At 50.1% G+C, this 13,827-nt stretch overlaps 1 protein-coding gene across 1 annotated transcript in view; it reads left to right on the forward strand.

Annotated features, from left to right (window-relative positions):
* The window catches only part of RB1 (RB transcriptional corepressor 1), a 1,127,005-nt gene that overhangs the window by 86,239 nt on the left and 1,026,939 nt on the right, over positions 1 to 13,827 (forward strand). The window contains exon 4 of the mRNA XM_078657333.1: positions 4,325 to 4,459. Coding sequence (XP_078513459.1) covers positions 4,325 to 4,459 — 135 coding nt within the window. The remainder of the gene's footprint in view (positions 1 to 4,324; positions 4,460 to 13,827) is intronic.

A 13,827-nucleotide genomic window follows, 5' to 3' on the forward strand; every position in this document is an offset into this window, starting at 1 on the left:
GAAGTGCCTAACTGGTCAGACGTGCCTAACAAAATGAATGTGTCCTCATGTAATGCAACTGGTGCTATGTAAAGTGCTCTGATACCCGATTCGGGTCAAGTTCGCGCTTTATAAAACTCTGTTTTAAAAAGATGTTATCATTAATAATTTTATTATGCTTTTGCATATACAAAAGTAGTGAAAAATATCTTACATTTTCAGTGCCTGTTTTGCCTTTCTCTTAATTTTGCCAGTGTTTTTCATTGCATTCCACCTGTTTTACTCTGCCTTTTGTCTCTTGCTGTGCCCTCGTTTTAAGCCTTTCTGTCATTTTTGTGCTAGTGCTTTTCATTGCATTTCTCCTACTTGTTCTGCCCATAGTCTCTTATAGTGCCCTTGTATTCACCTTTTGCTTGCAATATGCCTCTGTTTTCACTGGGTCTCGTTCTTTCTGCAAACCACTCCCTCTCACTGCTCCCTACTGTATCCTCGCCATGTACCCTTTTCTTGCATTCTCCTGTGCCCCAGCCATCACCGCCACCATCTCCTGGGGTCCCCTCCCAGAAACTACTTAATGACATCCGCAGTACGGATGGGCCTCTTGTGTGCTGAAGATGCTCAAAAGGCAAGCCAGTTAGCACCCATTCGCACCTGGACCACACCCGGTGGAAGAAACTCTGGTCCTCCCCTGACTCACCATTGCCCCTGTGCACTCCGCCATGGCCTTCAGTCTGGACGCTGGTCTCCGCAATGCTGCTGCACCACACTCCATAACGGATAAAGCCTTCACTTGCACTACCACACCCACTACCTCAACACCCACCGCAACCATATCCACAGCACCCAACTTCCCATTTACACTGCCCTCCTCTACATCATGCATGTTACTCAACACCCGCTCACTCAGCAACCACGCTACGGAGATTTATAACCTACTGGATGACTCCTCCCTTGGCCTCCTTTTTCCCACCTAAACATGGCTGACTGCAGCGGCAACAACAGACATCGCCTCGGCAATCCCCGTCATCTGTTAGATCGTCAGGCAAGACCACTGAGAGAGAACCAGACAATTAATTGCCATAATTTTTCAAGGACACCATCAACTGCAGCACCAACTCAGGAACCGGAACTGACTACATAGAATACCTCAACTTCAAACTGCTTATCACATCGAACTTCACCCAAAGCTGAACTTTTTAGGATGAGTTGTACATTTTGTTTTGCCAATTGTAACTTTGCTCATATTTGTACATTTTCTGAATGCATGTCTTTTATTTGCCTGGTCAGAAGTGCCTAACTGGTCAGACGTGCCTAACAAAATGAATGTGTCCTCATGTAATGCAACTGGTGCTATGTAAAGTGCTCTGATACCCGATTCGGGTCAAGTTCGCGCTTTATAAAACTCTGTTTTAAAAAGATGTTATCATTAATAATTTTATTATGCTTTTGCATATACAAAAGTAGTGAAAAATATCTTACATTTTCAGTGCCTGTTTTGCCTTTCTCTTAATTTTGCCAGTGTTTTTCATTGCATTCCACCTGTTTTACTCTGCCTTTTGTCTCTTGCTGTGCCCTCGTTTTAAGCCTTTCTGTCATTTTTGTGCTAGTGCTTTTCATTGCATTTCTCCTACTTGTTCTGCCCATAGTCTCTTATAGTGCCCTTGTATTCACCTTTTGCTTGCAATATGCCTCTGTTTTCACTGGGTCTCGTTCTTTCTGCAAACCACTCCCTCTCACTGCTCCCTACTGTATCCTCGCCATGTACCCTTTTCTTGCATTCTCCTGTGCCCCAGCCATCACCGCCACCATCTCCTGGGGTCCCCTCCCAGAAACTACTTAATGACATCCGCAGTACGGATGGGCCTCTTGTGTGCTGAAGATGCTCAAAAGGCAAGCCAGTTAGCACCCATTCGCACCTGGACCACACCCGGTGGAAGAAACTCTGGTCCTCCCCTGACTCACCATTGCCCCTGTGCACTCCGCCATGGCCTTCAGTCTGGACGCTGGTCTCCGCAATGCTGCTGCACCACACTCCATAACGGATAAAGCCTTCACTTGCACTACCACACCCACTACCTCAACACCCACCGCAACCATATCCACAGCACCCAACTTCCCATTTACACTGCCCTCCTCTACATCATGCATGTTACTCAACACCCGCTCACTCAGCAACCACGCTACGGAGATTTATAACCTACTGGATGACTCCTCCCTTGGCCTCCTTTTTCCCACCTAAACATGGCTGACTGCAGCGGCAACAACAGACATCGCCTCGGCAATCCCCGTCATCTGTTAGATCGTCAGGCAAGACCACTGAGAGAGAACCAGACAATTAATTGCCATAATTTTTCAAGGACACCATCAACTGCAGCACCAACTCAGGAACCGGAACTGACTACATAGAATACCTCAACTTCAAACTGCTTATCACATCGAACTTCACCCAAAGCTGAACTCTAGTCTACTGACCTCAGGATCCCAAGCCAAGTTCACCAGCAACATCACGGAATTCGTCACACGCACTAGACATTGACTGAAGCACCTGCTTTCATCTAGGAGGCCCTTAACTTTCACCTAGAAGGCCCGACCGACCCCCCAAACTCCACTGCATTCCTCGAAAGTCTCGGAAACCTCAGACTCACCCAACACGTATCAGCTCCCACCCCCGCTGCCAGACCATCCAAGACCCTGTTTTCATCGGTATTGCGGTCAACGCACCAGTCAACCACTATGCCATGGTCCGCTTCTCAATCAACATATCCCATCAAAGCACCACAACGACTGGCCCTGACTTCAGTCAATGGTACAAACTATTGGAGAAGGTTTGTGCTTCCGCCCTCAACAAAACGAACCAGAGCACACTGACCACCTACACAACAACATCAACACCTGAATCATTGCCTGCACCAAAACCTTGCCCTTTAATAAAATAGTCGAAATGGTAAAAAACATAAATGCAGGCCAGCTGAAAGAACTCTGATTGATCAAACAGCACTGCAAACAACCGGAACGAAGATGAAGATTAAGCCACGAAGAGTAGGAAAAGGAAATATTGAAATCTGCTGAGAGACACTACCACCAACAAATCCGGGAAACCAACAGGAAGGCCCTAGTGGGGCGCATCGACCACAGCACAAACAACAGCAAAGAAGTTTTTGCTGTCATCATGGACTTTACCACACCACTAACAACCACCAGCAACATCTCCCCAAAACACCAAGAACTTTGAAACAACTTCTCAGACTCTTTCTTCAACAAAATTCACAGCCATCTACACCAACTTTGACCAGCAACCGGACTCCATCAACCATGCAATAAGTATTCCGGGATCGGGCAAAAGCGACACCTGGGCAACATGTAACCCTATTGCCACTGATGAAACAACAGAAATCATGAAGATCATGCACTCTGGTGCCCCACCTGACCCTTACCCCCACCACACCTTCAACAAAGGCTCAACCCCCTTCAGCAAAGTCCTCACCGCCATCCTTAACACCTTTACCGACAAGGTACCTTTCTATGAAGCCTGGAAGCTAGCACTTGTCAATTCTCTCCTCAAGAAGCCCACAGCAGACCCAGGCACACTTGCAAACTACAGAGGACCGATCTCCCTCCTTTCATACCTGGGCATGGTCCTTTAAAAAGCTATCAACTTACACCTTGCCAACCACCTGGTCCTCAATGCAACTCATTCAGGCTTAAGACCTAAGCACAGTACACAGACCACTCCCATAGCAGCAGCAGATGACATCCGGATGATCATCCACATAGGAGCAAGTGCAGCTCTTATGCTACTCAGCCTACCTCAATGCAGCCTTCCACACTGTTTCCCAACCCATAATGATCAGAAGACTTCACAGAGCAGGTGTCCAAGGACCCACTCTCCAACATATATGTACCTTTTTTACCGGAAGAACACAAACCGTTGTTATGCCTCCCTACTCCTCAGAAGTCCAGAGACTCCTTTGCCGATTCTCACAAGGCTCCTCGGTCAGTCCAACCCATTTCAACATTTAGATGGCTCCACTGGCAGATGTCATCCAAACATATAACATAAACATACTCCCCTACGCCTATCGCACATAACTGATTTTCTTATAGCATGTGCTGTAGCAATTAAAGATAATTTATATTATATCAAGACCAGAAACAAAGTGAAGTATATCTAATTGGAAGGCTATGTCACACGCTGAGCATAAGAAAAGTTAAATGTTAAATTATTGTATGCCTAAACTCACCAGTGACTAAAGAGCGCTTTTAGTTATTAACTAGACCTGTTGGCACGGCTAATGCTTGCTACATTTGCAATAGAAAAGAATGTTAATTCTTTGTCTGCTTTCAGTGTGAATACGTTTACAGAGTATATCAAAGAAATGGACATCAACATGGACACAATTACCACAAAAGTCAATAACGCAGTGACAAGATTGAAAACCAAATATGACACATTATGTACACTTTATCAGAAATTTCAGCGGTAAGTTATTTAAAGTCAGAATCTGTTCAATTCTATGTTATCTAATTTTTATGTTAAAAAGATTTGGTTGTGGTAATCCTTGAAAGAATAGTAATGCTGTAGCACACACATTAGTCAATGGTTCTTTAAGTAATCTAACATTACCTGACCGTAACATTTTTCAGTTGTGTTTGTCATCTTTGACTTACTTTATCAAAACAAAATGGCTAGGACAAATTTGGGAAGATAATGATGGGGACAGCTGAGTACAGATGAAAAGGTGCCAAAGCCCTGCATTTGAGAATATGAAATGTTCTTGGTAAATTGAATAAGGTAATTGTAAGGCATCCAAACCAGACTGACCAGTAGGGAGACTGTTTGGATAGTAAGGTCGTCTTAATGGAAACAGGTGTGTGCCCCTTCTCTAGGAGCTGAGTTGTGTGAAACAGTTATCCTGAATTCATTTTGTCCCTGCTGTTATGCTAATCTATCCTGAGTGCAGAGGCCTAGGCCTGTTTTGGTAATGCAAAGTTCACCTGTGACCTGTAAGGGCTCAGCAAGTGTACCTTGATAGTGAGCTTTTGACTTCTGCCCGTGGCCTGGGGAAATCATATGAAGTGATTGTAGCAGCGTAATATGTTTTGAAAATCAGTAGTGTGACCAGCTCTTTTTAGGTCGAGCCTGGGCAGCGCATGCGCTGCCCTGCGAGCCATGCTGTATTGGAGTATGGAATAGAAGCCCTGCTCACTCTCCACTCATATTTGTCATTGGCTTGTGTCACTGTCCTTCGTAAATGCTGGCTTCTTATTCGTTAATAGGCTTGTTACTCCCTCCTTAGTACTGCCTTGTCTTCATTCTTAATCTCCCATGAGGACTGGCCCTTCTACTGCAGTTGTTACACATTAAGTCTTTTTTTGGCTGTAAGCACCATTTTCAGTTAGTAATTTCTCCTACTGCAGGCACAACATGCTTTCCTGCAACATTCAGCTCGCTTTCAATTTCCAAGCAGCCCCGGACATTGGCGGCCGCTTCTTTGCATACGTCTCTCATTTACAAGAGTTTGAGCTATTGGCATTGTACACGACAATGCCTTTTATTTATGTGTTAATTATCAAAACATATAAATAAAAGACATTGCCATTTACAATGCCAATAGCTTAAATCTCGCAAATGTGAGACCTATTGCATTGCAAATGCTTGTTCTCAATGTCAAGGAGAGGAGCCCACAGTCCATCTAATGTAATGTTCCACTCTAAATGTGAAACCCAGAACCTTGCACCAACATCTTTACTACACACTGAGTATATGTATGTGAAGTGAGTCTCCAATTCCTGGGTTCACAGAAATACGTGTTTAAATGCCCCTGTTTTAGCATGGTACAAGATGGATGATGACCGCTTCACCAAAACAGTGGAATTGTATTGCCTGAATTCCTGTGGCTGGAGTTTGGTGACTAGACACTGATGTAAGGAAGAATGGAGACGGGGCTACCTTTTGAAATTCAACGAGGACCATGTTAACAAAGGGCTGATTAGTTCTTTCTGATCATTGCCATTTGGTAGATGGGGAGGATGAGGAGTGGTAGTGCAAGTTTCTATTATCCATGGTGAAGAAGTTTCTAGAAAGGGCCTGCATTTTTGTCTGTTATCAGCTCATGTCCTCAGCTCGTGTCCTACAAGCGGAGACCTTGGACTGCTTGCCCTCGCCATCCTGAAAGTAACTTGAGGAAAGAAAGAATTGTACTTGGCCCAATTTGCATTGCCATAGGAGGACATACCCAAGTGGCAAAAGACCTCCACATCAATGATTGGGACACAGTAGCCCTTGTGTAACCTGTAGCACCACCCAAATGGGGTCTGCCAGTCGCACATGAGTGGCAGGTTTAAGGACCTAAATATATTGTCAAAGTTGTGGGTTTGAATGTGATGACTTTTAGAGGCAGAAGTGGAGTTAAAGATACATTCAGAGAAAGAGGTAGTGACTGTGGTGGATTTGGACCAAATAAAAATGATGGTAGAGAAAGTAACAGCGATGTGAGTAACTGATGTGAGTAACTGATGTTTTTGAGTTTCTATGAGATTTCTGGTAGTGATGTTCCATGTTTTCTTTTTGAGTATCCTTCATTTTTAGATTTTTTTTAAAGAAAATGTTTTAAAAGAAGCATTTCCATAACTTCTATGTACATTTCAGTAATATTCATGTAGTTTATTCTTTAAAAAAACTTTAGAAGCCTCAAGAGAGGAATTTGTAGTCTACAAGATACCTCAGTTGGTTCATGAGGAGCGCCCTGCATAAATTTGCCTTTCATTATTCGGATGTAGATAAAATGAGTGTTTGCTTTGTGCTACAGTGAAACTTGTTTACACCACTAAATACTTCACACATGGCCTGAAATTCTAACTTGTTTACATGTAAACCTGCACGTTGTAGATCAATAATCATTTTGCTGCATTTGATGTCCTGTTTTTTCCAGTTATTCCATTTACATCACTGTGCAATCCCTTCTATTTTATTATTTCTAAGTAAAGCTTCAGTATACGTTCTATTTTGATTTTGATATATACATTCCATATTTTTGTACCATCTCTTTCCTATGCAGAGGTCCTTACTTTTTTTTTTTTAAACTTGTTTTTATTATGACACAAGATTACATGGAGTCATTTTATACATGCTGCAGTGCATCTTTTACCAACCAGTAAACAAACCAATTATTACATGCCAATTCGTACATAAGTCTGCACAGCACACCCAGTGGTACAATTTAAAAAAATATCATAAATGTTGACAGTGTTCGATCCCTTCCTCCCGCTCAACGGATCCCTGTGCACAGCAATGCTCCTAAAAGTTGTTTTTACAAATAGAAGTATATAAATGAAAGAAACAAAGAGAACTACTAAACAGGAAAAAAACCTTTGGCAGAGACAGGAAGCAGCGCCCAACCCTTGTATGATGTGTATAATATTGTCTAGGGCGTGGACTTCATGAGACTGGTGTGTTGTGGTTTATGAGTGGGTGAGAGGGCTATTCCCAATCCGCATGTTGAGTACAGATGGGGTGTGGTTCTGGGTTTGTGTAGGGTCGACCTTGCTTCCATTCTGATCTGCCGCAAGCGACATTTCCTCCAGCATTCGTCCCCACTCCAACAGGACTCTCTCTGCATTCTCATCTACTCCCTGCCCGTAGGTGGCACTCTTTGGCCACGCCCCACTCCCGCAAGTCTGCCCTCCATTTGCGAGGGGGGGCAGGGTGAATCTAGTGTATTGAGATTTGATGTTTTGTTTCAAATCTTTTTTTATTTTCCATCAAGAAACACACGCCACTGGATTGTTAGGTACACAGTGATAAGCCTACAACCCTGTCAAGGGCCGGCCGCGTGATAGATATTGCATTAAATCGCTAAAAGTCTACAGAAGAAGGTAGATTGTACACAGCGGTGCGCCTACAACCCCAGAGGGGCCGGCCGCGTTCCGTATTGCAGAACATGACAGCAACTGGTCCTGTGGAGTAGCAAGGCCCTGAGGGCCCACATTCGTGACAAACGGGCAACTAGCCCAGATCAAATAGTCAACCCAATGGGGCCCAGGGCCCAAAAAGCGACTGAGGGAAAGGAGGAAAGAGTAGGCCAAGAGAAGTAAGCAAGAGGAGAGGAGGAGGGACAGAGAGGCGCGAGGAAGGGCGGCGTGTGGAGGGGGGAGAAGGGGCGATAGCCCAATCCAGTGCCGGCGGTAGTGGGGTACATCGCAGGGGGGCAGCTACGGGAGCAATCTGCTTGGGTCAGAGAGTATAATAGCATAGTCAAAGAGGTGCAGCGTCCTAAGCTTAGCGGGTACGTGGCGCGCGTGTTCAACAGCACAGAGATATTAGACGAGAGGTTGCCAGACAGCCTTAAAGCGGGTGTCACGCACCTGCAGCCGAGCTGTGAAAAGCTCCATTGCGACAACATGCCATAGGCGCACAAACCAGGCTGCGATTGGAGGAGCTTCGGTTTTTTTCCAATACAAGGCTATAAGCTGTTTGGCCGCCCCCAACATTTGAAACGCCAAGGTCCAATCGCTCCTGGTGAGGGCCTTCAGGCCAGCAGGCTTAATATCTAGCAGGATTGTGCTCGTGGTCGCCGGCAAAGGGAACCCCAGCACCCCCCTCATGTGGCTAAGGACCTCCTTCCAGAATAAAGTCAGCGACGGACATGCCCACCAAATATGAATGAGATCCCCCTCTGCAGTTCGGCACCTCCAACATAAGGAGGAGGATGCGGGAAACATCTTGTGAAGACGCTGGGGTGTGCAGTACCACTGGGTCATGAGCTTATAGGCGTTTTCACGCTGCGGGATGCTACGGTACACTTTGGGGATATCCCGCCGGAGCCTACGCCACTGTGCGGGAGTAATGTCCGCGTCTGACAGTGCTTGCCATCTGCCCTGGGAGGGATGTGAGGGCGGCGTTTGAGGATGTTGTAGGATCTGATAAATCCGGGAGATAACCCCCTTAGATTCAACAGGATCCCGGACCAACCGTTCAAAGGGGGTGAAGGCACGTGTGGCTGCCTGATACATTTCCTCGTCAGTCACCCAATGCCGCAATTGGGCATATTGTAGCTGCGCCGCCACAGGAACGTGGAACTCTTCTCGAGAGTGAGCGAAGGTTTTAAGCTTACCCCCTCAAACAAATCAGTAATCACTCTGCAATCCCCCTGTGTCCACTTGGCGAAGGCTCGTGAATGGTGCGCCGGTGGGAAGGTCGTGTTCCCCTCTATCGGGCTGTGCGGTGAAGGAAATGTCGTGAGGCCTCTGCATACAGCCACTTTATCCCATATGTCTAGCACCGTCTTTGTGGGCACCGCTATATAAGCGCTCTTGGAGCGCGCCGTCCGATGATGCCAGACTAGGTCCCAGATGGTCTGCCCCGTCACTACCCGGTCCATGTGCAGCCATCCCTTTTCACTCTCCCCACTCCACCTCAAATCGGAGGTGTGAGGCCCAGTAGTAATCCACTAGATCGGGGCATGCCAGTCCTCCCCCCTATCTTTCGGTGTCATTAGAAGCTTCTGCGAGAAGCGGGGTCTTTTTCCACCCCAGATAAAGTTTGTGAGGGCGCGCTGGAGGTCTTGTATACAACGTAGCGGGATGGCCGTGGGGAGACACTGAAATAAATATAGGATTTTTGGGAGGATCAACATTTTAATGGCATTTAGTCTGCCCAACCATGACAGCACCAGGGGCCTCCACTTCCGCAAGTCTTTAAGGACCGACCGCCGGCACTCCCGCCAGTTGACTTGCGTCCATGTGTCCAAAGAGGGAGTTACCTGGAGACCGAGGTAGCGGATGCCCTGAGTGGCCCACTGGTATGGCACTAGCTTCTCAAGGTGAGGTATCTCTTCCTTCGGAATGGTAAGGTTGAGGGCCCAGGACTTACTATGATTGATCTTAAGGCCAGAGGCCCGCTCAAAGAGGTTCAGCGTTGCGTGAAGTGCCAGTAAGGACTCCCTGGGGCATGCTAGAGTAAGGAGAAGATCGTCTGCGAACAATGCCACCTTATTCTCACAACCACCCATGGGGATACCATGGATGTCGGGTGCCCGCCGGATCATCTCCGCCAATGGCTCCACCACAATGGCAAATAGCAAGGGCGAGAGGGGACACCCCTGCCTGGTGCCCCTGTGATGGTGAACGGGGCCGAGAGCTGTCCGTTGATCCGGATCCTAGCCTGCGGAGCAAGATATGGTGCCATGATCCGAGTGATCATGCCCTGGCCCAACCCAATCTTACACAGGACCGCCCGCAGGAAAGTCCAGTCTACCCGGTCAAATGCCTTCTCCGCGTCTTGCGAGAGAAGGCAAGCCGGAATGCCCCAGTGGTGTGCTTTCCCTACCAGGTGCGCAATTTTACGCAGGCTATCCGCCCCCTGCCGGTTGCGGATGAAGCCGACCTGGTCCGGGTCTATGATACCCGGCATGTGAGGATCCAGACGCTTCGCCAGGAGTTTGGTGTAAATTTTAAAGTAAGTGTTGAGCAGGGCAATGGGGCGGACGATGCACACTGTGCAGGGTCCTTTCCCGGTTTCAGAATCAACACTATCTCCGCCATTCCCATATCTCGGGATGGTCCCTCCGTGGCAGTGAACGAGTTGAACAGCCGTAGAAGATGAGGCCAGAGCTGTGACTGAAACATGGGATAGAAAGACAGAGGTAGGCCATCTGGCCCCGGAGTCTTCCCAAGGGAGAGGTCCTTCATAGCTGCTGCCACCTCTTCCTGGGTGATGGGGCCCTCCAGGGTCTTTGCGAAATGTGGATGTAGCGGCGTCCCCGTGTAGTTGTTCAGGACGTCTGCCACCGCTTCTGGTGACGGTGGCTCTTCCCGGTACAGGGTGGAATAGTACGCTCGGAACGCTTCGCGTTTGTCTGACTCAGAGGTGACTCTTGTCCCATCTGGAAGCAGGACATTGGCTATATGAGCCCTGGCGGCACGCGCCCTCAGGCGCCTTGCCATTAGCCTGCCCACCTTATCCCCACCCTCAAAGTATTTCTGCTTCAAAGCCAGCAGGGAGTTTTCCGCCTTGTTGGTGCGTAAAAGCCGGAGCTGCCCTCTGAGGTTGGCAAGCCGCCGCCTGGATGCCAGCGAGGTGCCACTCTTATCTCTCCTTTCTGCTAGCTTTATGTCTTTTGCCAGACTATCTTCTAACGCCCGGGCCGCCCGCGTCCGCGCAATCGAGAGAGTGGTAATGTGACCCCGAATTGCCGCCCTAAAGGTGTCCCATACCACAGGAAAAGACGTCTCTGGCAGGTCATTGCTAGTGAAATAGGCCGTTTTAATGCTTTCAACGTCTGCCGCATCCCGAAGAATGCCCGGCGGCAGACGCCACCTCACCTCTTGAGCGGAGCAAGCGGTCGGGTCCTACAAGAGCAGCTCAACATGCACGTGATCCGATAGCGAGATATCTGACATGGAGGCTCCCATCACGTCACGCAACAGAGCATGGGAGATGAATAAATAATCTATACGGGAGTACCAGTGGTGGGCGTGGGAGTAGAACGAGTAGTCCTTCAGTCCCGGGGAATGATAGCGCCACACATCAAATAGCCCCAGGTCCGTCACTAGGGTGCGCAGTGCGGAGGACATGGCCCCAACTCCGCAAACCGAGGCATCACTACGATCCGCGTCTGGGTTCCAAACCAAGCCCCCCACCCCAGGAGAGAGGAGCCTGGGTGCAGATCTGGATGGGACAGTGAGCAGCAATTCCAGAAAGGAAAGGGGGGAGTGCTTGATCCATGGGAATGCACGTCCTAAAGTGTGGAAGGTGCCCGCGCACGTATTCACGGGGTTGACGGGCAGGAGGTAGCCTCGTCGTGATCTCCCTCGAGGGATTTGATATGTGCAATGATGTCCTGCTTGGCCTGGGCTGTAGACTATTCGTCCCTGCGAGGAGAACGTCGATGACGTTGGACCGTAGTCCAATCCGGTTTGACTGGAACTCTTTCCTGCCGCCGTGGGCGGGTTGGACTCGCCGGCGGCGACGTCGGAAGGTGAAGGAGCTGTGCCGCCTCTGCGTATTTCCGGATCACCTTTCGCTTAGTTTCCCACTGGAAGATAAGGGCGAAGGGATGGCCCCATTGATAGTTGATGCCCAGGTCTCGCAGCTTTTCTGTCACCGGTTTGAAGGCTCGCCTGCACTGCAGGGTGTTGGGCGCCAGGTCTTGGAAGATCTGAATCGCGTGCCCTTTATATCTGAGGTCCGGTTTGCTCTGCGCTGCCCGCAGGATGGCCTCCTTCTCCGCAAAGAAATGGTCCCTTGTCAGGATGTCTGGGATAAGCCCCAGCCGCCCCGCGGGTCAGGAGACGAGGTAAGCACGATCTAAAACCGGCGGCGAGGCCTCCTCATCACCCCAGACCTCATGGAGGAGCTGGGCCACGTACGTCAGGATGTCCTTCCCCCTCCTCCCCGAGAGGAACCCCCCGGATGCAGAGGAGGTTCAGGCTGCTCCTGTTCTCTAAATCTTCCTGTTTGACCTGCAGCTCTGTTTTGCTCCTCCAGTGCCGCTAGGTGTTGCCACAGGTGTTCCTGGTCTTCCGTGCGGGCATCCAATGTTTTCTCCAGGCCATCCACCCGGTCACCCCAGACCGCAACCTCCTTCTGCAACTCCCGCACACATGTGTGGACCTCGGAGCGTAGGGAGCCAATCTCCATCTTAAGCTCCAACATGAAAGATGTCATAAATGCCTGCGTCACCGGCGGCAAGTCTCCAGTAGTCTGCGGTATTCCCTCTGGGGGTGCCGATGCCCCCACCTTACCCCACATTGCCTCTACAGAATTGTCCCTAGGGGCTGCGTCAGTCTTGCCAGCTTCGAACGGTCCGCAGCCCACCCAGCCGGCCAAAGCCACCAGTCCGCTCAACACAAGGTGTCAAAATGGGCGCCGTCTCGGTCTCCGCTGCCTCCTCCGTCGCAGCTGGAGCGCCGCACTCCGCCTCAAAGAGCCAGCAAGCCCCCTGTCGCCGGAAAGCTGCAGAGCAGCAGATCGGGCGTCAATGGGCTTCACCGTACAGCACCAGCCCGCCGATCCGTCGTCTCTCTGTGCCGCGCCCTTTGCACCTCCACAGTCAGCCCAGGGCAGATCGCAGGAATGTCCGGCGGCAGGACCCAGCCCCCCGATGCCCCCAGGCTGCTCCGCACCAGAGGTTCAAGGTGACAGCAGCACACTCCGCCGCGTCTCCTTGCCACTATAATGCAAGTGTCGAGTGCGCCTCCAGCCAGCGCAATGGGCATCCCAGGCCTCCAAGCTGCCTCGCTTTCAGGCCAAAAAATGGCGGGGCACCCACCCAGGGCCAGGCATCACCTTCTCTGCTGGCAGACTGTCAATACGCAGCCGGCGCCTGTTATGCCCCTCTATTCCCCGCCAACCAACGCTGTAGGTGTTGCGGGCCTCCCGTGCACAGCAAGGCGCAGCTTAGTGTCCCCAAAGCCGGCCGGTGGTGGAGATCCGTACCGGTCGCGGGTCTGGTGTTCCTGGAGGCCTGCGCCCGCACTCAGCTCCGCCGAGACAACCACCGCTGGGGTCCTCCAGGGAAGCGCCACAGTGCAGGGCCCGCCAGGCCGGCCAAGCGTCTCTCGCCTCTGCCAGCCCCAGTGCTGAGTGCGCCAACGCTGACGCGTTAAGATCGCCGGCCTGTCCTCTTCAGCTGCCGCCAAGCACCCCGGGGTAAATGCGTCACCCGGTGCCCCTCCGCCTCTCAGCCCAAGCGCCAGCCAGCCGTAGACCCAAGGGAACACCAGGCCTCAACCAGGGCCCCGCTGATGCTCACTCAAAATGGCGGCTCGCTCCGCTAGGCCCCGGGCGTCCAGTCCTCTGTCTCGCCAAGGGGCGTGGCCAGGCAGCGTGCGCCCTGTACCTGGCTC

Source organism: Lissotriton helveticus, chromosome 8 (assembly GCF_964261635.1).
Source record: "Lissotriton helveticus chromosome 8, aLisHel1.1, whole genome shotgun sequence".
NCBI lineage: Eukaryota > Metazoa > Chordata > Amphibia > Caudata > Salamandridae > Lissotriton > Lissotriton helveticus.